The sequence below is a fragment of the Equus quagga genome, chromosome 1 (genome assembly GCF_021613505.1).
Source record: "Equus quagga isolate Etosha38 chromosome 1, UCLA_HA_Equagga_1.0, whole genome shotgun sequence".
Lineage (NCBI taxonomy): Eukaryota > Metazoa > Chordata > Mammalia > Perissodactyla > Equidae > Equus > Equus quagga.
This window is the reverse complement of record NC_060267.1, coordinates 129,775,808-129,802,184: the sequence shown is the minus strand read 5'-3', so window position 1 is coordinate 129,802,184 and position 26,377 is coordinate 129,775,808. Positions and strand designations below refer to the sequence as shown.

Below are 26,377 nucleotides of genomic sequence, written 5' to 3'. Positions count from 1 at the left end.
AGAAAAAAAAACAACAACCTAGAGGGATAAACATACATACACACATACACACACACACACACACACACACATATACCTGAGTGCAAACAAAACTAAGGGAATTTGAATAAGATTAGTCGATAGCATCAATGTCAATATCCTTCTTGTGCTATTATAATATGGTCTTCCAAATGTTACCATTGGGGGAAACGGGGTGAAGTGTACATGAGATCTTTCTACTATTTCTTACAACTGCATGTAAATCACTGATTGTCACAACAAATATTTCAAATTTTAAAAAGTGGATACTAAATGTCTAAGGTGAAACTGATTTTAGTTATTTATTCTACCATTGTGACTTCACACTTCATAAAATTGAACGGGAAACTAAAGAAACTTGAGTGAGTCAGAAAATTACGGTGTTACCTTGCATTTTTTCTTACGAACCCTTAAAGTGGGCGGTATTAACCAGTGAAAAAGTGCTTTCAGAAGAGCTTGATGATCTGGTTCTTGTAGAGGTCCCTTCAGTGAGTTCAACCATGAAGACATAAGCGGTTCCCATCCTAACTGTGAAGGTTCCAAATAAATCATACCACAGCGGCTTACGGTGGCGGGCTAGAAAAAATAGACAAGTTTTCTTTTTCTAATGTTGCTTTTATACCAGTAGTACCTGGAAGCTATTAACTACTTCTTTGCATGACTTATAAGGCCCCTCATGATCTGGCTCCTGTCTTCCTCTACAGCCTCACACACATTAGATGAAACTATTTGCAGTTACAGTTCCCTGGACATGTCATGGCTTCAGGTCTTTACATACCATCTTGCCATGATTTGAAACGCCTGGCCCCAACCAATCTCCCTGGAGAAGTGTTACCCCTCAAAACCAGATCAAACACTTAAACATTTTCCATGGTCCTCCTCTACCCATTCACCTCTTGTATTCACCTGTTGTATATATGGAGGAGGCTCACCACCCCCCCCATATTCTTAGGGCACTTAACATGTAGCTCTATACTGGGATTATTTATCAGCACACTTCTCATCTTCCCTAAATAAGCATACACTGCCTTATTCATCTTTGTATTTCTAGTGCCTAAGTCATCTTCTGACACCCAACAAAAAATAGTTATTGATTAAATGAAAGAATGAGTAAATGAACAAATAAACAAACTACTCACATTAAATTATGAACTTACCGAAGCCTGGGAAAGGTCCATTGCTTCAAAGATGAGGCTCATTTGAGGAGACATTTGAATGATTTCCCCACTCATAAGGCAAAGCTAAAGGCAATTATTTTTCAAATGTTTATCTTAAAAAATCTCAAACTTCTCAGATAAAATTTTATTCTATTTATCAGATAATGTATATCCTGGGATATAATGAATAAGTATTAGAATGGAAGCCAGAAAATTGTAATTCTAGATTAGCTCTGTCAATTACTTACTAGGTAAGCAAACACTTAACATCCTGAGTCTCAGCCTCTTCATCTATAAACAGAGATAATTTCTCTCTCATAGAGTTAGGGGGGAGGGGAACTACATGACATACTGCAAAAACTGTAAAACCCTACCCAAATCTCAGTTCTTTTTATCAATAAAATTAAATGAAATACTTCTGATTTTATATAGCTGTCAGAAGACCTTTTTATTAAAGAAAATAGAAAATAGAGAATAGTATGAACACTCAATACCCATCTCCTAGATTTAACCAATGTTAACATTTTGCCATATTTGCTTCATCTTTTTTTAAGCATTTTTAAAGAGCACTTCACATCCAAATATGTCAATATCCATCTCTGAAAAATAAGGACTTTTCCATATAACCACAATAACATTATCACATCTAACGAAATTATCAATAATTCCTTAATATCATCAAATGCTCAGCCAATACACAAATTTCCTCAGTTGTACCAGAAATGTCTTTTCAACTGATTTATTCAAACCAAAATCCAATCAAAGACCATGTATTATGTTTGCTATCTCCCCTTGATTTCTTTTAATCTAAAACGTTCCTCTTTGCTCAAATATGTAAAAGACTGAATTTATCAACTGCTCCCTTTCCACCAAATTCCTTTCTTATCCATTATTATTAAAGCCATCCTATCTTCTCAATCTCCTTGACTTCTACCTTTGGAATTATCGTTAACGTTTAATAATTTTAATAATTATTATTAGTTATTGATATTCCAAATTAAATTCATTACTAAGTCTTTTAAATTCTTCCTCTTCATTTATTTTTCAGTGTTTCTTCTCTGCTTCTACAATCATCACTCTCATCCCAGTCTTGCCCCTATGTAGTTGTATGTCAACAACGTGACATTTAACATTTCTGAATCTGTTTCTTATCTGTAAAATAAATGAATGGTCTAGAGCTGGAACTTCCAATATGCTAGCCAGTAGTCATGTGTGGCTATTTATATTTAATTTTAGCTAACAAAATAAAATTAATAAATTAATTAAATAAAATTTAAATAACGGCTAATTTAAATCTTCCCCTTTTCCCTCAAGTGTGCAAAGAACCAGGGCGTAACACTTCACAAAGAAAAAATAAATCATCAGAAGGATTTCCCTTCAGATTTCCACCATCAAATCCATAGATTTGCCTGTATCTATCCCTATCCTCTCCTGCTTCCCTTTCCTCCAGTAGGAGACGATCCTTTCACCTGGCTCTGAATCCTTAGACTTGACTCTACTGATTAACCCCTCTCTTCTGAATCATCACTACTTCTTGTCTGTTTAATTTCCCCCCTTAGCTCAATCAATATGACTGAATAAATGAAAGAAAGAATATGAAAAAATGACTACCCATCTATGATAAAGTACTGGAGGATATGTTTGAATGCTAATTAAATTAATTTGCTTATTTAGTAGTGTAGTTATTTCACGTAAGTATGAAAATAAATTGTGATATATTCATACAGCAGAATACTAATACAGATATAAAAAGAATAAATCAATCAATAAAATGGAACTACAACAACATGAATATCACAGATAATATACTGATGAAGAGAAGGAAAATACTAAAGAGTAGGTTTCCATTTACATGAAATTCAAGAACCAGCAAAGTTAATTTATCACAGCAGAAGTTAGAATAGTGATTCTCCTGGGGGAGGGTATATCAGTCGGGAAGGGACAGGAGTGAAGTTTGTAGGGTACAAGAAATTTTACACATCTTTAGGTGATGGTTATGTCAGTATACCCATACGTAAAAAAAAATCTAAATCTAAACTTAGTGCATATTTTATACTCTATGTATGTTACCTCTCAATTAAAATAAATACTAGAAGACTTCCATTTTCTAGTTTTTTGTATATCTCACAGCTTCTAAGGCAATGTTCTACATATAAGCACTGAAGCATTCAATGTCTTCAAAAAGGAATGAAGCCCTTTTATTTTCTCCTAAAATCTTAACTCAAAGTTTTGTAAGAAGCCATAAGACTAGAGTCACTTAACTTATTATCACCTATTATATTACTATGCCTTCCTGCTAACACAGTAGTTTTTGTTGTTGTTGTTTTGTTTTTTTGAGGAAGACTAGCCCTGAGCTAACTGCCAATCCTCCTCTTTTTGGTGAGGAAGATTGGCCCTGAGCTAACAGCCATGCCCATCTTCCTCTACTTTATAAGTGGGACGCCTACCACAGCATGGCTTTTGCCAAGCAGTGCCATGTCCGCACCCGGGATCCGAACTGGCGAACCCCGGGCCACCAAGAAGTGGAACGTGCAAACTTAACCACTGCACGAATGGGCTGGCCCCAAGACAGTAATTTTAATACAACATATTTTCATTCTATAAAAAAATTAAGTAAAGATTTATGACAGCATAGTTTTCATTGAAAAGATAATTTATAAACTTTATTCAACTTGCTGCAGCCTTTATTGTCATAGTCAATTAATTGTTGAACACAAAATTGCTTAAGCATGTCTCTATCTGATTTTTTTTCTTTTTGCTGAGGAAGATTACCCTGAGCTAACGTCTGCTGCCAATCTTCCTCTTTTTGTAGGTGAGCCACTGCCAGAACACTGCAGTTGACAGACAATTGGTGTAGGTCTGAGCCCAGGAACCCAACCTGGGCTGTTGAACTTAACCACTAGGCCACTGGGGCTGGCCCTGCTTTGCTTTTGTAAATTTTGGTAAAAAACATATAACATTAAATTTACCATATTAACCATTTTTTAAGTTTATGATCCAGTAGTGTTAGGTATATTCCTATTGTGCATCTGTTTTGCTTTTAATCATCATGGTTTACCTTTTTATTATCATCCAATACTGTGTTCATGCTCTCTATCCACAAAGTGTCAATGGGACCATCAAATACAACCCATTTCCGGTCAGGTGTTTCTGATAAGGCAAATTCTCTAAAAGTATTAGCCACAATACCATCAGTCCACTGAGGAGGAAAAAAGGAAGAGTTGGAAAGCTTCCTTTACAAAACTATAAAGTGATAATAAGAAAACATTTCAAATTTCTTGGTTTAATATGCATTGTCAATAAGACTTGAGAATGTTTACACTTTGGATTACCTCATGAGACACTGGGTCAAACTGTCCAAAAAGTTGGCCCATAGTAATGGATTTGGGGTTTACAGTCCTATAAATGACCTTTTCTTCCTCTCCATAGCCACGTTCATTCATTAGAGTTAGAGTATCAGCCAGCATATGCAGAACTTTTGTCTTAGCAGCAAAAGGCTCTCCTACTAACATAAAACTATGAAGGAAAAGAAATAACTGTACAATAAGATCCTAAAAAATAATTGTAAATTAAATTATTTGCCTACATACTAGTATTTAAAATTTTACCCTATGATAAATTATATGGTTACTACATGTAATTTTTGAAATTATATGGATTTTTCTCAGACACAAGGAAAATATATTTAACTTCTGAACTGGTTGATCTCTAAATCAAATTCTCTACATTAATACCGTTATCTATAAAAGAGAATATAATAAAAAATCTCCAAATGAAAATGAAAACTTAACAATTGTATACTCTTAAAATAAAATTAAAAAAATAACTTGGGGCCTTCTAAGGAGAGGAGTGGGAAGGGTTCCCTTTCCCTAAGTCTTCACTTGCAAGAGTAATTATTAGTGCTCTTTGCCAAATACTTCTGAATCTCCTCTCTCCTGGCACGTAGTAGGATTCCTCTCCATCTCATGGAAATACTAGGTGACTAATGAGTAATAAGTGGAAATGATGGGTGTTACTTCTACGAGGGAATAGATAATTGCCAGGGAGGGACCTTACTGAGCTTTCTCTTTTCCCTCTAGCACAGCTGTGACCCATAATGCTGAGATGGTGGCTGCCCCAACAGACTGGGACCCTGAGTAATGAAGATGAGCAGAACCTTGCTGTTAATCTATAATGGACACAGCATGAATGAGAAATGAACCTTCATTTTTAAGTCACTAAGATTTGAGTGCTGATTGCCTCAACAAAATAACCTAGCCCATCCTTACTGACACAAATTTGTATGTAGAAGGCGGAAGGTATTCTTGATATAATAAAAAAGATGAAAATATATGGCATTGGCTTAAAGGCCAGGTCATGGGTGGCAAATTAAGTGTTATCAGAGGCTAAAAGATTAGCAATTAATGTTACACAATGATGAAACATTTGGTAAACTTATCCCTTGAGATAACCTGGAAGATAGATAATATACCTAATGAAATTGTAGTTTTAGGGGAAAAGGAGAGTGAACAGAATATTATTAGTATATAATGGCACCTGATGGCTGCATTTAACAAGGAACTACAAGAAAGAAATGAGCCCAGAAAAAAATGGCGAGTTTCAAGCTGGAATGAAAGAGAATAGAGGGAGTCCAGAAATTCAGGAATTTGCATGATTGAACGAGGCAACTTATTCTCATCTCCAATTTGTGAAAGATGAATTGAAAAAACCTTTGAACAACAAAGATCTACTCAGCCTAGCATCAAGGATCAAATCAAGGGACACTGTTTCACTTTACAAAAACCTACGAAAGATTAATATGGTTCCTAGTAATCATTTCAGAAGGATAACATAATTCAGGGAAAAGAGATGAAGGGTGTGGCCTCTCAATTAAGCCTGATAGTTTAAGGATACTACATGGAAATACAGAAAGCTATGACATAATAAGGATGTAGTTTTGGCTACTGGCACACGGAGCTGCCTGAAACCAAATAGATAAGAAGCTTATTAAGTTTTTGAGAGAGTTTACTGACAAAGAAACCACATGTTTAGGCTAAAATACATGTGAATGTTTAAGACTTAAAAATCATCCTCAGGTACAGGATGCATGAGGGTTGATTGTACTATTCTCTATTTTTGTATATGTTGAAATTTTACATTATACGAAGATTTTTAAAAAAAAATTCTGCCTTTAAAAAAATCATGACCTTTGAGACCTCAACTTTCTATAGGTAGGAAGCAGGCTAAAAACATTTCTCAGCTCTTGAAGACATTTTCTCTATTGTCTACTCCATGTGTGACCAGGAAAGAAAATGGAAAGACCTCTCAGGAGGTTGAACCAAGGTCCATGGAGAACAGTTCATTGGAAAGCCCCTCCCAGGGAGCAAAATAAAGCATAAATGGATCCAGGTTTTATGTGGCTTTAAGTTTATACAATTGGTGGGGGAGGCTTTCCAAGGGAAAAAAAAAATGTAATTATGAGTACACTTCATGTAATTATGAAATGTTCACCGCCACTTTAATGACACACTATACAATAAATTTTGTGTACAAAATGATTATAACTCCTTGGAGGGGCCCCTACAAGTGAGAGATCCTGAAATTTAAACTCCATTAGCTTCACAGTCAATCTCTTTCTGGAATTGGGACCCTCCCTACATTCCCTGCTGGGTTTCAGTATTGCTACCAACCAGTGTTAGCTGTGTCTCCTATTCTTCAATTTCTGAGTGGGAGATTAGCTCTGATAATTCTGTTCTGGTAAACCCACTAATATAATACTGTATGTGTGGAGGGCAGATAACTTGTTTTTCTAGTTTATAGGATCAAGAGGAACAACTTCCAAATCTGACACAGAAACTATCATGCATCACCCAGAGATTCTAGACTTTGAGTCTGTTCATTGATTGACCAGAACTTTTAGGTTGTCTCCCTGGGAAGGGAAGAGTGCATTTTACGTGCATGAAGGAGAGTGAATAAAATATCTGATGACCAAAAGGGCAAATTGTGATGGTAATTAGTGCTACATCATTGAATGAGTACTGTTTACCAATCCTTGTTAGATCTGTAGCATGAGAGAGAAATAAACCTTTGTTTTTAAGCCACTGGGATTGGAATTCGGGTGTGGGGAGTGTTTGCTCCCTAGCCTATTCAGCATACAAAGTTTGCTGAGTCTTTTGGGTCACATATTTTAGTTGTTTTAATGGTTTAATAAAAAATAACATCTAACTATGGCAGACAATGATAATCTATAATCTTACCCATGTCTAACAATCATCATTTCATATGTCTGAATCATTTTTTCAATAAAAAATTTAACAGGCTGAAGATTATGTGCTTTGCAGGCTTCATGAGCACATTCCAAAAATTCCTAAAATAAAAGAAAAATAGAATGCATTTCTACAAAATGATGTTATAAACCATGTCATACATGCCTTATAAATGCAGACTTTTCATTTAGAAATAAGAAAATTGTATCTTCTTATATTGATAAATTATTTCTTAAAGCTTTATTTATTTAATTAACAAGAGGAACAAATAGAATTAAAATACTTTAAAATATTAGTATTCCTTATTATAAGTTATTAACAATCATAGCATCATAGTATTGGGTATATGCTGCATGAAAAAAACACTCCTTTTAATAGTGTTTTGCAGAATTTCACTTTTGGTTAAGATATAGAACGATATGCTAAACAATCCTTCACACTGCAGTAAGTGGAAATAAACAAAGAGGCTAAAAAAATCACAACAGTTTTAAAGATACAGGAGCACTTGGGATACAAATAAGTCTAAAGGATCTAAATTTCAGAAAAGGATGACATTTCCTAGGTGAGCACAAATCAACAGCTAATCTTGCCATTGCATTTTTCAGGTGTGGACATAGGAGGGCACTGGATTGGGCCTGCTATAGGCAGAGGGACTTTGCTGAAGTAAGGAGACTCCAACAGAGATTTTTTCTTTTTTTTTTTTTTTTTTAAAGATTTTATTTTTTCCTTTTTCTCCCCAAAGCCCCCCGGTACATAGTTGTGTATTCTTCGTTGTGGGTTCTTCCAGTTTGTGGCATGTGGGACGCTGCCTCAGCGTGGTCTGATGAGCAGTGCCATGTCCGCACCCAGGATTCGAACTAAAGCAACACTGGGCCGCCTGCAGCGGAGTGCGCAAACTTAACCACTCGGCCATGGGACCAGCCCCTCCAACAGAGATTTTAATAATCATTTGGGCTTGTGTGACAGATTTGAATCTGAAGAGGCTCAAACACAAAGCTGGTTCTCCCTACTGCCTACACTTTTGCTGAGTGTGAGGTGACACAAGAAATCAAGGGCTTAGGCAGAAAGGCACACAGAGAGAGACTTCCTTAGCCTTGGGATGTTTATATGCCAAAACACTGCTAGAGGGAGGCCCCTATAATACAGTAGGACAATTCTCACTCTAAAGACATTTAAAACCAGAGGTAAACCAAAGCTAAATAATGCTTCAACAAAACTCTGGCTTAGGTCAACTCCTGATTGAATTGACCAGCAGCTTAATCTAGCTATCTGACAAAGGAACAAGATGGTTTTTCTGCAGGAAAATAATACCAATTTAGCCTCTAAAGTATTTTTTTTTTTTAAAGATTTTATTTTTTTCCTTTTTCTCCCCAAAGCCCCCCAGTACATATATTCTTCATTGTGGGTCCATCTAGTTGTGGCATGTGGGATGCTGCCTCAGCGTGGTTTGATGAGTAGTGCCATGTCCACGCCCAGGATTCGAACCAACGAAACACTGGGCCGCCTGCAGCGGAGCGCGCGAACTTAACCACTCGGCCACGGGGCCAGCCCCCCCTCTAAAGTATTTTATACACCATTTTTAACATAAAATCAAAATTTACAAATCATAAGAAATAGCTGATGATCAAGAGAAAAAACAGTAAACAAAACAAACTTGCAGATGACCCTGATGTCATAATTAGCAGACATTGACATTAAAATAACTTTTATAAATGTATAAAAGAAAATAGACAATATGACAGAAAATAGGTGAAGAATTTAAGCAAAGAAATGAGATCTCTTAATAAAATAAAATTGGACACACTAAAACTGAAAAAATAAAATATGTGAAATTAAGAATTCATTGGATATGCTTGTCAGCAGACTGGACAAAGCTAAAGAAAGGACCATTAATCTTTAAGACAGGTCAATAAAAAGTATCTAAACTAAAGCATAGATAAAAAATGAAATAAACAAATTAAAAACATAATAACAGACATGTGAGACAAAATAAAATGGTCTAACATACATGTAATTGGAGTTCCAAAAGGACAAGAGAAAGAAAATAGAACAGAAAAAATATTTTAAAAGATAATTACTGAGAATTTTCTGGAGAAAAACATCAATCCACAAATTCAACAAGTGCAGCCAATCCCAAGCAGGACAAATACAAAACAAAAACACTAGGCATACAGTCAAACAAGGAAAGAGAGAAAATATTAAAAATAGCCAGAGAGGGGTCAGCTCCGTGGCTGAATAGTTAAGTTCACGTGCTCCGCTGCAGCGGCCCAGGGTTCAGATCCTGGGCGTGGACATGGCACCCCTCATCAGGCCATGTTGAGGCGGCGTCCCACATCCCATAACTAGGAGGACCTGCAACTAAGATATACAACTATGTATCGGGGGGTTTGGGGAGATAAAGCAGAAAAAAAAAAAAAAAGATTGGCAACAGTTGTTAGCCCAGGTGCCAATCTTAAAAAAAAAAAAAACAGAGAGAAAAAACACATTACATTCAGGAAGCATGAATAAGAAAAAATTCTGATCTTCTAAGTACAACAATGAAAGCCAGGAGTTAACAGAATAACATCTTTAAAATGATGTAGGGGTGGGAGAAGACCCCACCAATGTAGATTTCTATATCTGGTGAAAATATCCTTCAAAAATGAAGGCTAAATAAAAACATTTTCAAACAAACAAAAGCTGAGAGAATTTGTTGCCACAGGAACCACATGCACACAAGAAATACTGAAGGAAGTTCTTAATGTGGAAGGGAAAAGATTCCAGATGAAAGCACATATCTGCAGGAAGGAATAAAAAACACTAGAAAGGGAAAATATAAAAGACTATTTTTTTCAAATACTAATACCTAAAGCAAAAAATAACAATGTATTGTGGAGTTTATAATATGAGTATGTGAGTGAAAGTAAGTAAGGCCATCTGGTAAGTGAACATAAGTGAGGCCATCTTGTTACACTCAATAACCCTTTCCTAGTTGAACTCTTTCTAGCATGTGATCATTATAAATTGCTGCACGCTTTCATGATTTCCTGGCCCTGATCCTGTGCACATACCCCTGCTGAGGTACTCTGATAGCTTTGTTCTTAACAATTTTAATGAATTTTCCCAGGGAATAAGAAGGCCTCCAGAAAGAAAGAACACTCGTAGAATATTCATCATCATTGACAGAAGAAAAGAATCCGTCATGTACATTTCTAAATCCCCTCCTTGCTGCCCATTTTCCTGATTTAACTGTCTCAAGATGCTATGATCCTTGATGGGTTTTGGAGACATTAGTCACCCATCTTCCAATTTGCTGGCTAATCTAATCTAATTAAACTTCCATTTTTGATCTCTAACTCGTGATTAATTGGCTCAGATCTCAGTGAGCAGAGTGAACCCATTGCTTGACAACAAATAGAAGTAAAATATATGACAACAAGGGTATCATAGGCAGGGGTGAGTGGGTAATGGAATTACACCATTTAAGGTTCTTATATTGTTTATGAAATACAAACTTAAGATAAATTATAATAAATCAAGGATGTATATTGCAATCTCTGGAGTGGCCACTGAGGTCAAACTAAAAAGCCAACAGAGATTAATGGAGTAATAAACATTACCTGAAACTCAAAAGAAGTCAGTAAAGGAAAAACAAACATACAGTACACATCAAAAAGCAAGATGGTATAGTGAGTAGTATTTGTTTTTCCTACGGTCCCAGCTTGCCTCAGCTTGGCTGCGGGCACACTGAACTGCTCAGCTGCCTACCTCCTAGAGCTGACCCCTAGTAGTTTTTTTCAAACTGGAATCTATGGATTCATGGATCTATTGCTATATTCATGGGAGTATAAGAGTTCTCCAAGAGAATGTTAAAATTTTGTATTTTCATTTTGATTAAAAAAAAGTCGTATTAGTATATCCTGAATCATCTTGATAGTCACCTGTGGTACAATACAAAAATATATGTGGTCTTTGTCCCCCGGTTCTGGCACAGGAGTATCTTTTGTTATTCATAATGAGCCCTTTTTCAATCACATCTGAGTTTAGGCTAATGAGGTGACTTAGGGTGGGGACCCTAGATAGCCTCAGGATGGGGCCAGTCACCAGAAAGTCCCAGTGGTTAGAGAGTTGGAACTTTCAGCCCCACCTACCAACCTTTGGGGAAGGAGGAGGGGAGAGCCAAGGATTGAGCTCTATAAAAACTCTGGAACAATGAGATTCAGGAAGCCTCAGATTTGATGAACCCATCAAGGTGCAGGGAGGATGACACACCCTGAGAGGGCACGGAAGCTCCATGCTGCCACCTCCCAATACCTCACCCTACACGTATCTTCCATTTGGCTGTTCCTGAGTTGTATCCTTTAAAGTAAACCAGTAAACTTAAGTAAACTGGGCTCCTAAGTTCCATGAGCTGTCCTAGCAAATTATTAAACCTGGGGGCAGGGGGTTGTGGAAACCCCGATTTATAGTTAGTCAGTCAGTACAGGTGGCCCAGGACTTGAGACTACTGTCTGAAGTGAGGGGCAGTCTGGTAGGACTGAGCCCTTAATCTGTGGAATCCGACCCTCCAGGTAGTTAGTGTCAGAAGTGAATTGCATTGTTGAACACCCAGTTGGTGTTGAGAAAGTCAGAGGATTCATTGTTGGTGTTAGAAAACACTCTAGAATCACCTTAATCTGATGCCACCATAGGATGCATAGTACTATTTGAGTTTGAAAATTAAAAAAAAGGACAGAAAGTAAATGATGACTTTAAGCCAAGTAATGCCTTAGTGATATAACAGCTCAAACAAAGAAAACTTTTTACAGTAATATCAATAGAGAAAAGAGGTGGAAGGACTGAATTATCACACAGCAAAAGGTGGTTTATGCATGCCAAACTCAAAAGAATGTTGACTGCACATTTTACCATAGAAAATGCCATAAAGTGACAATTTAGTTTTGGCCACACACCATCTATCTCACTAAATCAAAATTGGTGTTTTGTCTATAATTAATTTTAAAATTTCTTTTGATTTTACATTATATAACAGCTATAAACAGTAGGCATTTATTCTTATGTGTACATATATGTAGGCCTCATTATAATGTCTATTATTCATTTATTTATTTTTGTGAGGAAGATTGGCCCTGAGCTAACATCTGTTGCCAATCTTCCTCTTTTTGCTTGAAGAAGATGGTCCCTAAGCTAACATCAGTGTCAGTCTTCCTCTACTTTGCATATGGGACACCACCACAGCATGGCTTGATGAGCAGTGTGTAGATTCATGCCCAGGATCTGAACCTGTGAACCCCAGGCTGCTGAAGCAGAGCACGAGAACTTAACCCCTATGCCACCAGGCTGGCCCCAATTATAATGTCTATAATTTAAATGAAATTGGAAATGCACATTGTTTGTTTCCTTTAAAAAGAAGTCAGTATATTACTTACATTTGAGAAACAAATCCTTATGTTAACTATAGGATATTTTGCCACTTTCAGTTTACCACCTTTTCTCCCTGCTGAAGTACACAATAGTATTATGGTATACACAGTAGTAAGTATATCATAAGATAGGAAATAACATACTCTTACAATGGACACTATCTTTGACCTGAATCTTGTTAACCCTGGTATCATAGAACAGACGGTACAGAAATCTACTCATCTTCATTAATTAAAGTGGCCAAAATAGGGGTTTCTCATCCAAATAGAATAATTTCACTCATGTAATAAAACTTTGAAAAGTATTGAGTCATCAAATGAATCTATTTTCAGAAAAATTCATTCTCACAGATTTACTTACATGATAGTCAGCTTCAGGAAGTTTAACACCAGGAAATAAGTCGCTAGTTATTCCATTAAATAAAGGTATATCATGTGATAGAAATTTTGGTTCATTTACATCTTTAATTGATCGAAGAAGCTAAAATCATCCAAAAAGGGCAATATAAGTTACTTGCCAGTATTTGCCCCCCACCTCACCTGCCAATAGTCAGTTTCTTTTACATTGCTCCATGGAATCCCCATACTAAACCGTCAATACTATGCTTGTCAAGCCAAAAGGTCTTTGTATTCATATAAAGTATAAGGAATAACGTAACCCAAAACTATCATTTCAACCCCATGTAAAAAGACTCAAGCAACAAGTCTCCCTATTGCCTATTTATAGTTCCTGATCAACCTTGTTAAAAAACTTTTCTTTCCACTGAAGCTTTCACAATGTATACATTTAATACTTACAAGTATATCTTCATTTTCATCTGGAAATTTTAGTTTTAGGTTTCCAGCAGCCACTAAAACTGCTTTTACTGCTCGCATTCCATAGTCATAATGAAACTGTGATGAGAGCTGCTCTGAGCAAAGCCTATAGGTCATTACTATCTTCACAGACAGAGGTTTTGCATTAAAAAATCCATAGGAGTAGAGGGAGATTTCTGCTATGAGGGCATAGTTTGGAACCATCATAGCCACTGTTCTAAAAAGAACCTGAAGTATATAATAAATGAAATATATTATTTACCTTACAGAAATCATTTTTAAAGCTGAACATAAGAATCCAAAGATAATATGTTGATATTCGAGTTTATTTCCCCAATGCAAAACTTTTTCATTAACTTTGTAATTTTTTAAGTAGCACTTTTTATGTACTTTAAATTTCTTAGATGTCTAAAAAGTTTTTAGAGGTATAATTTACCTTATATCAAATGAAAAAAATAAAAGGGAAATTACAAAGATGTGAGAAAATTATACCATTTTGAGTGTATTATGCTGTTACTTTTGATTAACAAATTTACAATCTTAAAAAAATTACCTTAAGATTGTCTGGCAATTCAGAACGTCCTGCATAGCCGGGATTCATGGTAATAGCTACAAAACAGTTTGGATTGAGCTTTAGTTCTGTCCCTTCAAAAATAAACTCTTCCAGCTTCTGCTGAATGGCTCTTTGAATGCAAAGGATCTGTTGAGCTACCACTGACAACACTTCCAACTCAATTCGATTAAATTCATCAAAGCAAGCCCAAGCACCAGAAGATGCCAATCCTTTAAAAAACTAAGGACAAGGAAAAAGGAGATGATTTTTCTTAGGAAAGGGCATCGTTGTTCAAACAAATATTTAAACTTTTAAGTCAAAATTGAAAGTTAAACTTAATAAAAGCCCCAAGGATGAAAACAATGTCTTTATCCTAAAACCAAGGTTCTGCTTGAACCTCAAGCAGGAACCACAGGGAACTGCTTAAACCACGCTCAAATAATGTTTACACACGAGCTTGCTTCGGTCTCTGCAGTTAGACCTAGCTGTAAGATTGTAACATTTAATATGCAACTTTACCTTTCCCATTGCTATATAATCTAGCCCATCAGAACAGTTGAACACCACACACTGTACAGCAAGAGCTTTAGCCAAGTCCTTGGTGGTTTCAGTTTTTCCTGTGCCTGCGGGCCCCTCCGGAGCACCTCCAAGGTTTAAATAGAAGGCACCTATCTGAAAAAATATACACATGTGAAAAGAAATCCATGCTTAACTGAAAAAAAAAGAGGACAATTGCTTACGAAATGTATTTAGGCTTGTTTGTACCTTCAGAGAGGCAGTGATACAATTATATTGTTCAGTTAATTTTTAGCACACAATTTTTTAGCTGCACAAAGAAAAAGCAGTTTAAAGGGTCCAAAAAAGTGAAAATGTATCAAAATCTCCTTATCTGCTAATACTTCATTTGTATCCTATTTGCCTCTAAAAACAAGGAGAATCTAGCCTTGGGGTGTTAACGTTTGGTCAGAAGGGTTTAATTAGAAGTGGTTGTGGAGATGATCATAGAGATGAATAATGACAATCTCCATGGCTAGCCGCAAAGAGAAGAAACACCTGAAAGTGAGTGCTATAAATGGGGGCCCATCGTTGGAAAAGAAACAAATGACCTATTATTTAATTTTGTCTATGATTCACCCTGGCTATTGCATTCCACCCTTGGTATGTTCTCCATTTCCTCCATTCCCATAACACTCTTCTGTACTTCTCTTACCAGTAGTATCGTTTTCTACCTTGCATTACAGTTAATTTATGTACACTGTTTTCTCTCTCAATTAGTTTTTAAGCTCCTTAAGAGCAACATCAGCAGTATCTGAATTCTCTCTGGGTCGTCACAATGACTAAAATACTGGTTGGGAATTTTTAGAAGCATATAAATTACAGTGAACTCCCTGTAACTGTGGAGTTTTTTTCATGAAAACCACTATAAGTTTGTGAAACTTAACTCCTCTTAGGAAAAATAGGGTTAAGGGACCAAGGCTGTACATATGGGAAGGCAGGGGGTACATGGGAACTCTCTGTACTTTTTGCTTAATTTTGCTGTGAACCTGAAACCGCTCTAAAAAATAAAGTCTATTTTTAAAAGTAATAATAATAAACAAACCTATGAAAGTCATATTTTCACATTTACTAAAATGAAACAATAGAGACAACTCATTAATAAAGGCAATATCAATGATATTTATCCATCTTAAATTTATAATAAATGTTATACTGCTAATGTCCATTAACTTGATTGATGGAAACCTCAGGCTCTCCATTCTTTACAAATTTAAGAAAATGCTTACAAATGTATTCTTTTTATTATGGATCATAAATATACTAGGAGACCTTTTTTTCGATGTCTAGTGTTATATACAAGTGTTCAATGTGTTTCTGATTTTACAACTCAAAGTTGTTAGCTTCCACCTTACAAGTATTCACAGCTTCTGATTTCACTGAGGTCCCAGATAGGACATAGAAGCTTGAGATTCATTTATTCAACAAATATTTAGGAAGCAACTATGTACTTGTTTACCACTACAGGAGAGAACAAGACATACATGATCCCCGTCCTCAGATAGTTTTTGGAGAAAGTAGAGGTTTTGGTGAAACATTTTATCGTAGATGCATTGGCACCCTACCCAGATTCCCTTTACTGGCCATTGCATCCATTCTCCAATTGCTGTGAGCATTGGCTACAAAGTAGCTCTCAACTGTTCTTTTCTCCAGAGAATTGTACTCAACTAATAGTTTGTTGGCAAATACGGCACCTGAAATTTTACTCACACCCCTAACCCCACGGGTGACCCATAGGCAGTGACAATTAGGGAATATAAAAGCCAGACCCCTTTGCCTTAAAGAGGGGTACCTCTGTGTTGCCATTCATGCTCCAAAACTCCCTGTGAGATCAGACTAAGTAAGGCTATATATCCTTTGAAGCCACATCTTTACTTAGCTTTTTCCCCTGCTTTCCTCACTTCCTTACAGGTCTTTACTGAGAGCATTCCCTTGCAAATCTAGGTTTATCCAGTAAATTTGCCCTCAAATCCCCATTTCATCTCTGCTCCTAGAGAACGCAATCAAAGACACTTTAATTTTACACACTCAGCACAGGTGGATTGATGTTTCTTGGTGCTCCTCCTCAATTCCCAGACAGGATTGCCATATTTAGCAAATAAAAATACAGGATGCCCAGTTACATTTGAATTTCAGGTAAACAATGAATTATTTTTAGTATAGGTATGCCCCATGCAATATTTGAGACATATCTATACTAAAAATTATTGTTTTTATGAAATTCAAATTTACCTGGGTGTCCCTGTATTTTATCTGGCAACCCCACTGCCAGGGTTTGATATTTTGTGTTTTGTTTTGTTTTCATTTTTTTTAGTTATAGCTCTATCTTCCACAGCTTCCCAACAAGCAGAGACCTCAGCACTGCCCCTCTACACTTCAGCTTTCTCCCTCCTATTCAACAGAACTAACTTGGAATTCTAAGCAGAAATGTACTTTCCTCATCTTCCTGTCATAACTCCCAGAACTTCACCGCAAAAATTGATACCATTTTCTGAAGCTCTGCTTTTCTCTTTAAATCTCCAGAATCTTCCTTTTTCTAATTATCCCTAATAGTAATGATTTTCAAACATTAGAATTCGCTCTTGTATTCTACAAAAGTACCCAAAAGTAAATATTCATTATTATAATTTCACATTAAGGGAATTTGGGATTAGGAAGGGATAGCCATATTCAACTACTATAGATAAGAGAATAAAATGAGGATAGCCACATTACATTTGGACAAGAAAATATGACACCACACCAAAAAGTAATCTTTAATGTGTGAATTAAAATAATTTAAATGCATACCAATGTTCTGTAACATCTGTCAGTTAGAGGAGTAATGACAAGTCTAGGTGAGTTACCAAGATATTCATAAGCATATTTTACATTGCAATTAATGATACGAACTCGAGCATTTTCATATTCCCAATAATATCGAAGCTGAGCAAGCCAGTGGAAATCTGTATCATGTGAGACACCTAGAAAGAATAAAGTAAAACAAAACACATAATCCTGAAATGGAAATAATTTGAAAAATATGTATTTTATCATCTTTTATAACAACAAATACTAAAATAATTCATTTTCCTATTTATAGAAAAGATCATGTAAAATAAATTCTGTTGAGAGAGAAAAAGACATACAGTATAAATCTTTGCTTCTAGAAGCTCTTGAATTTTATGTTTAATATTAAAGAAAAAAATCACATACCCATATCAATCATGTCCATGACCACATCTCTAGCATGGACATCAATAGTAACCAAAGCCCCCAGAGTAATCCTGGTCTGTTTTGACAGTTTTCCTCTTACCAGCTCTACAATATCATTTAGTTGATTCTGAAGTTCCTTATAGTACTTCTTTAATCCCTACAAAATAAAAAAGCAATTACACTAAGGTTATATAGTACCTAAAACATGTATTTTATATATTTACTTTTACAAAACAATTCTGATTTCATAATGTATCTCAATATAGAAATGAATTAGAGAATAAAGTCATTTTCTCTAAGCCTAGTAAAATATTAAGAATAAGTTTTCAACGAATTATATAATTTTGATACTACATGTAGAAATTGGGAGAAGATTGCCTTTGCAAAGGATAGATAAACTAAGTAAGAAATATAGTAGGATGACTGGGACATATGGTATTTCTATTTTTAAATTTTTGAGGAATCTCCATACTGTTTTCCATAGTGGCTGCACCAGTTTGCATTCCCACCAGCAGTGTATGAGGGTTCCTTTTTCTCCACAACCTCTCCAACATTTGTTACTTTTTGTTTTTCTTATTTTTTCCATTTTAATGGGTGTAAGGTGATATCTTAGTGTAGTTTTGATTTGCATCTCCCTGATGGTCAATGATGATGAACATCTTTTCAAGTGCCTATTGGCCATCTGTATATCTTCTTTGGAGAAATGTCTGTTCATGTCTCCAGCCCATTTTTTGATTGGGTTGTTTGATTTTTTTGTTGTTGAATTGTGTGTGTTCTTTATATATTATGGCGATTAACCCTTTGTCGGATATATGACTTACAAATATTTTTTCCCAATTAGTGGGTTGTTTTTTTCTTTCAATCCTGTTTTCATTTGCCTTGAAGAAGCTCTTTAGTCTGATGAAGTCTCATTTGTTTATTCTTTCTATTGTTTCTATCCAAAGAACTTGAAATCAGCAATTCCAAAAGTCTCATGTGCCTCTATGTTCATTGCAGCATTATTTACAATAGCCAAAACGTGGAAGCAACCTAAGTGCCCATCAATTGATGATTGGATAAAGAAGATATAGTATATATATACACACAATGGAATACTACTCAGCCATAAAAAAGAATAAAACCATCCCATTCACAACAACATGGATGGACCTTGAGGGCATTATGTTAAGTGAAATAAGCCAGATAGAGAAAGACAATCTCTGTATGACTCTACTCATATGTGGAAGTTAAACATGTAGACAAAGAGAACAGACTAGTGGCTACCAGGGGAAAGGGGGGCTGGGGGGTTGGCACAAAGGGTGAAGTGGTGCACATGACTGACAAATAATAATGTACAACTGAAATTTCACAAGGTTGTAAACTATCATGAACTCAATAAAAAATTTTTTAAAAAACTTCTAAGCAGAAGAGTTAAAAAAAAAAAAGAAAGAAACATAGTAGGTAGAAAAGAATGTTATTTAAAATCAAATAACGCTTTACCTCTGTCCCACCACTTATAACTTCCTGTGTTTCAGAAGTCCAGAACATTTGAGAAACACAAAGTACAACTTGGCCAGGCCACTCTCGAACCCAGTCTCTTCTTGCAGATTCTGGATAGGCCTGAAGAATTAAAATGCATCATTAACTTTAAAAGATCAGGAAAGGAAAAAAAAAAGCATTAAGTGTCTAACAATAGAGAAGTGCAATATTTGGTACATTCGTATGATAGTATATCATATAGTCATGAAAATTTTAGATGACTATGTAAAAGACCCAACAATTTTTTGTAAATTATATTTTTGAAATATTTGTTTGTTTATAAAAGAATGGAAAGTTGAGCATCGATATGTTAATAATCAGTTATCTCTGAAAGAATTTGAGTGTTGATTCTTTCAGAAGTTGATTTCTATATCATTTTTATGTTCCTTTCCTGTGGGGAATTGTCAAGTTTTCTACATAGAATACATACTACTTCTATTAAAATAAAGCATAAAGGTTTTATTAAATCATAAAAAATCAGTCTAATAGATTATGTATATCAATGCCAAGATTTAATTGAAAAGGAAACTATGCAATCTGGTGGAAAAGTGGACTAGAAATTAAAGCCATTGTATTAATTATCCATAGCTTTTCCAATAACTTGTCTGACCAAAGTATATAATTTGAACGATTATATAACATTTTTATGTTCAAAATGCATTTAAGTTGGGGGAGTTTTAATCTTTGAAAAAATAACTTGCTTCAAAAGTTAATGAGGCAGAAAGGGTCAGCAAAATGGCAGGGTGAGCTGACCCAGGACTCTCTCCCCTCCAAACTACAACTAAAGAATCGGAACAACTGAATTTCAACCAATAACCCTAATACAGAGACCGTCAGAGACCTACAGCAGCAAGACGACGGAGGAAGCAGAGGCTGCAGCTGGCCTCAGAGGAGCTGGAACAGGGTAGGAGAGAACTTTGCTCCCTACCCTAGAGACTGGGATCACTGCTGCGGGTGAGGGAAGGAGCAGGGGAGGGGCCATGCATCCGGGGATCTCCAGGACTCCCACTGCCAGCGCAGTGGAAACCTGCTGACAGGGGAAAGCTTCCGCATGCGGGGACCCCATCAAGCCAGGGCCCCAGGAGACCAGAGAGCGAGAGCTGATCGGAATCCAGATTGGTATACAAGAGAAAGTGCCCCTCCTCCCCCAACCTGCGCTGCGTGCCCGCCATCATGGCTGAAGGCAGATGGCTCAGAACGCGTGGCTCTTGATCCCCGTCTAGTGGCAACAAGCTGTAACTGCAACCGAATACTACCGTCATGCACAAAAACCACTCCTCTACCATTCAGCAATTTATAAAAGCTCCAGACCAGAAGGAAAACAATAAAAACACAGAATTAAGTCCTGAGGACTTGGAAATAGGTAAACTAAGTGAAAATGAGTTCAGAGTGGCTATCATCAAAAAACTCAATGAGGTAAAGGGAAATATAGAAAAATAAGTCAACGAGTTCTGGAGTTACTTCACAAAAGAGATTGAAACTATAAAGAAGAATCAATAAGAAATACTAGAGATGAAAAATACAATGGGTCAGATAAAACAGAATACAGATTCCCTGAATGCGTGTGTAGACACCATAGAGGAGCAAATTAGCATAACTGAAGAGAGACAGGCTGAATGGCTCCAGACAGAGGAAGAAAGAGAACTAAGGATTAAAAAGAATGAGGGAAATATCAGAGAAACAGTGGATTCAATGAGGAGAACCAATTTAAGAATCATCGGAATTCCTGAGGGCATGGAAAAGGAAAATGGAGCAGAAAGTGTGCTTAATGAAATTATAGAAGAGAACTTCCTAAATCTAGGGATTGAGGGAGAAATGTGTGTGGAGGAAGCTTTCAGATCTCCTAGATTTGTCAATGTAAAAAGACCTACTGCAAGGCATATAGTAGTAAAAATGGCAAAAATGAATGACAAAGAAAGAATACTCAGGGCAGCAAAACAGAGGAAAATAACCTACAAAGGAACTCCTATTAGACTTTCAGCAGATTTCTCTATAGACACCTTACAAGCTAGGAGAGAATGGAATGACATATTCAAAACTTTAAAAGATAAAAATCTTCAGCCAAGAATACTCTATCCAGCAAGAATATCCTTCAGATATGAGGGAGAAATTAAATCTTTTCCAGATAAACAAAAGTTAAGGGAATTTGTAACCAAAAGTCCTCCTCTACAAGAAATCCTCAAGAAGGCTCTCATACTTGAAAAAAGAAAAAAAAGGAGAAAGGGGTCACAAACCACAGAGTAGGGAGACAGATAGATAGAACCAGAATAGGATAGTAAATATTCAACTATAGCATTAGGATACAGGTAAGGAAACCACCAAAGCAAAGACGATCTTATCACTCTAACTACAAACTCATAACATGAGTTGGAATAAGAGATGAAAATAATAATTTAGGAGGGGAAGAGGAATGGACTAAATCAGTCTAGGCCAAGTAAGTAAGAGACCACCAGAGAATGGACTATATTATACACGAGATTCTAAATACAAACTTCAGGGTAGCCACTAAACTAAAAAACAGAACAGAGACACAAAACATAAATAAGGAAAAATCTAAGAAACCCAGCATAAGAAATTGCAGAAGTCAATGGGTAGGCCAAAACACACAGGACGAGAAACAAAGGTAATGCAGGAAAACCAGACAATGAGCGACAGAATGACAGCATTAAGCCCTCATGCATCAATAATCACCCTCAATGTAAACGGATCGAACTCTCCAATAAAAAGGCACAGAGTGGCAAAATGGATTAAAGAACAAGAGCCAACAATTTGTTGCCTCCAGGAAACACACCTCAGCTCCAAGGAAAAACACAGGCTCAGAGTGAAGGGGTGGAAGACAATACTTCAAGCTAATAGCAAGCAAAAGAAAGCAGGTTTCTCAATACTTACATCAGACAAAACAAATTTCAAAATAAGGCAGGTAAAGAGAGACACAGAGGAACAATATATAATGATCAAAGGGACACTTCATCAAGAAGAAATAACGCTTATAAATATCTATGCACCCAACACAGGAGCACCAAAGTTCATAAAGCAACTATTAACAAATCTAAAGGAAGATGTTAAAAACAACACAATAATACTAGGGGACTTCAACACCCCACTCACATCAATGGACAGATCATCCAGACAGAAAATCAACAAGGAAATAGTGGAGCTAAACGAAAAACTAAAACAATTGGACTTAATAGACATATATAGAACACTTCAACCAAAAACAGCAGAATACACATTCTTCTCAAGTGCGCATGGAACATTCTCAAGGATAGACCATATGTTGGGAAACAAGGCAAGCCTCTACAAATTTAAAAAAATTGGAATAATAACAAGCATCTTCTCTGATCATAATGCTATAAGGCTAGAAATTAATTAAAAGAAAAAAGCTGAGAAAGGCACAAGGATGTGGAGACTAAACAATACGCTATTGAACAAGCAATGGATCATTGCAGAAATTAAAGAAGAAATCAAAAAATACCTGGAGACAATGAAAATGATAACATGCCATACCAACTCATATGGGATACAGCAAAAGCTGTATTAAGAGGAAAATTCATCACAATACAGACACATCTTAACAAACAAGAAAAATCCCAAATAAGCAATCTTAAACTACACCTAACCGTATTAAAGAAGAACAAACAAAGCCCAAAGTCAGCAGAAAGAGAGAAATAATAAAAATCAGAGCAGAAATAAATGCTATTGAAACAAAAAAGGCAGTAGAAAGGATCAATGAAATAAAGAGCTGGTTATTTGAGAAGATAAATAAAATTGACAAACCCCTAACCAGATTTACAAAGAAAAAAGGGAGAAAGCTCAAATTAACAAAATCAGAAATGAAAGAGGAGAAATAACAACAGACTCCACAGAAGTGCAACAGATTATAAGAAAATACTACAAAAAACTATATGCCAACAAAATGGATAACCTACAGGAAATGGATAAATTCTTGGATTCCTACAATCTCCCAAAGCTCACTCAAGAAGAAGCAGACAATTTGAACAGACCAATCACAAGGAAAGAGATTGAAACAGCAATCAAAAACATCCCAAAGAATAAAACCCCAGGACCAGATGGCTTTCCTGGGGAATTCTACCAAACTTTCAGAGAGTATTTAATACCTATCCTTTTCAAGCTATTCCAAAAAATTAGGGAGGATGGAACACTTCCTAACACATTCTACAAGGCCAACATCACGCTGATACCAAAGCCTGACAAGGACACCACAAAAAAAGAGAACTACAGGCCAATATCGCTAATGAACATAGAGCAAAAATTCTAAACAAAATTTTGGCAACCAGAATTCAGCAATTCATCAAAAGGATCATACATCATGATCAAGTGGGATTCATACCAGGGACACAGGGATAGTTCAACATCCGCAAATCAATCAACGTGATACACCACATCAACAAACTGAGGAATAAAAACCACATGATCATCTCAATAGATGCAGAGAAAGCATTTGACAAGATCCAACAGCCATTTATGATAAAAACTCTGAACAAAATGGGCCTAGAAGGGAACTACCTCAACATAATAAAGGCCGTATATGACAAACCCACAGCCAACATCATACTCAATGGACAAAAGCTGAGCGCCATCCCCCTGAAAGCAGGAACGAGACAAGGATACCCTCTACCACCACTCTTATTTAACATAGTACTGGAGGTCCTGGCCAGAGCAATCAGGCAAGAAAAAGGAATAAAAGGAATCCAAATAGGGAGGGAAGAAGTGAAATTCTCGCTGTTTGCAGACAACATGACCTTATATATAGAAAACCCCAAAGAATCCATTGGAAAACTTTTAGAAGTAATCAACAACTACAGCAAAATTTCAGGGTATAAAATCAATTTGCATAAATAAGTAGCATTTCTATATTCTAATAACAAACTAACAGAAAAAGAACTCAAGAACACAATAGCATTCACAATCATTACAAAAAGAATAAAATACCTCGGGGTGAATTTAACTAAGGAAGTGAAAGAACTATACAATGAAAATTACAAGGCCTTTCTGAAAGAATTGGATGACGACATAAAGAGATGGAAAGACATTCCATGTACATGGTTTGGAAGAATAAACATAGTTAAAATGTGCATTCTACCTAAAGCAATCTACAGATTCAATGCTATCCCAATCAGAATCCCAATGACATTCTTTACAGAATTAGAACAAAGAATCCTAAAATTCATATGGGGCAAAAAAGACCCCGAATTGCTAAAGCAATCCTGAGAAAAAAGAACAAAACAGGAGGCATCACAATCCCTGACTTCAAAACATGCTACAAAGCTACAGTAATCAAAACAGCATGGTACTGGTACAAAAACAGGTGCACAGATCAATGGAACAGAATTGAAAGCCCAGAAATAAAACCACACATCTATGGACAGCTAATCTTCGACAAAGGAGCTGAGGAGATACAATGGAGAAAAGAAAGTCTTTTCAACAAATGGTGCTGGGAAAACTGGAAAGCCATATGTAAAAGAATGAAAATTGACCATTCTTTCTCACCATTCACCAAAATAAACTCAAAATGGATCAAAGACCTAAAGGTGAGACCTGAAACCATAAGGCTTCTAGAAGAAAATGTAGGCAGTACATTCTTTGACATCAGTATGAAAAGGATCTTTTTGGACACCATGTCTTCTCAGAGAAGGGAAACAATAGAAAGAATAAACAAATGGGACTTCATCAGACTAACGAGCTTCTTCAAGGCAAATGAAAACAGGATTGAAACAAAAAAACAACCCACTAACTGGGAAAAAATATTTGCAAGTCATATATCTGAAAAAGGCTTAATATCCATAATATATAAAGAACTCACATACTCAACAACAAAAAATCAAATGACTTGATCAAAAAATGGGCTGGAGACATGAACAGACATTTCTACAAAGAAGATATACAGATGGCAAATAGGCACATGAAAAGATGTTCATCATCACTGATCATCAGGGAAATGCAAATCAAAACTACACTAAGATATCACCTTACACCCATTAAAATAGAAAAAATAAGAAAAACAAAAAGTAAGAAATGTTGGAGAGGTTGTGGAGAAAAAGGAACCCTCATACACTGCTGGTGGGAATGCAAACCGGTGCAGCCACTATGGAAAACAGTATGGAGATTTCTCAAAAAATTAAAAATAGAACTACCATACGACCCAGCTATCCCACTACTGGGTATCTATCCAAAGAGCTTGAGGTCAGCAATTCCAAAAGTCCTATGCACCCCAATGTTTATTGCAGCATTATTTACAATAGCCAAGACATGGAAGCAACCTAAGTGCCCATCAACAGATGATTGGATAAAGAAGATGTGGTATATATATACAATGGAATACTACTCAGCCATGAAACAGAACAAAATCGTCCCATTTGCAACAACATGGATGGACCTTGAGGGAAATATGTTAAGTGAAATAAGCCAGTTAGAGAAGGACAATCTCTGTATGACTCCACTCATATGAGGAATTTAAAAATGTAGACAAAGAGAACAGATTAGTGGCTACCAGGGGAAAGATTGGGGGGGTGGGCACAAATGGTGAAGGGGTGCACCTACAACATGACTGATAAACAATAATGTACAACTGAAATTTCACAAGATTGTAACCTATCATTAACTCAATAAAAATTTTTTTAAAAAGTTAATGATAATAACAGATCCAAATTATAAATTGAAAAAAACACCTGCAGAACAAACTTTAAAGTTGGTGCTATTGGAAACTATATTTTTAATACAATAATATCATCTTAGATATAAGAACATTAAATATAGGATATAACTACATATTATTATTAAAACACATTTTATTAGAAATATTTAGAAATAAATGCAAATGACAAACTAACCTAAGTTTCAAAGAAGTCTGAGTTTCAAAGAATGGATGAGCTATTACTAGCTACATAGAAGGTAAAT

At 36.0% G+C, this 26,377-nt stretch overlaps 1 protein-coding gene across 15 annotated transcripts in view; it reads right to left on the bottom strand.

Moving 5' to 3' along the window:
* The window catches only part of DNAH12 (dynein axonemal heavy chain 12), a 205,102-nt gene that overhangs the window by 105,955 nt on the left and 72,770 nt on the right, over positions 1–26,377 (bottom strand). For 14 of the 15 annotated variants that reach the window (XR_006886240.1, XM_046646842.1, XM_046646833.1 and 11 more), the window contains 12 exons: positions 19,421–19,540; positions 17,942–18,098; positions 17,537–17,709; positions 14,711–14,863; positions 14,192–14,431; positions 13,621–13,866; positions 13,184–13,303; positions 7,412–7,521; positions 4,508–4,691; positions 4,234–4,374; positions 1,176–1,259; positions 406–594 (listed from right to left, as the gene is read on the bottom strand). Coding sequence is in view for 14 of the 15 variants with exons in the window: in XM_046646842.1 (XP_046502798.1) it covers positions 406–594; positions 1,176–1,259; positions 4,234–4,374; positions 4,508–4,691; positions 7,412–7,521; positions 13,184–13,303; positions 13,621–13,866; positions 14,192–14,431; positions 14,711–14,863; positions 17,537–17,709; positions 17,942–18,098; positions 19,421–19,540 (1,917 nt within the window). In the remaining variant the exon portion in view is untranslated. The remainder of the gene's footprint in view (positions 1–405; positions 595–1,175; positions 1,260–4,233; positions 4,375–4,507; positions 4,692–7,411; positions 7,522–13,183; positions 13,304–13,620; positions 13,867–14,191; positions 14,432–14,710; positions 14,864–17,536; positions 17,710–17,941; positions 18,099–19,420; positions 19,541–26,377) is intronic. The other variant, XM_046646861.1, reaches the window with a different exon arrangement.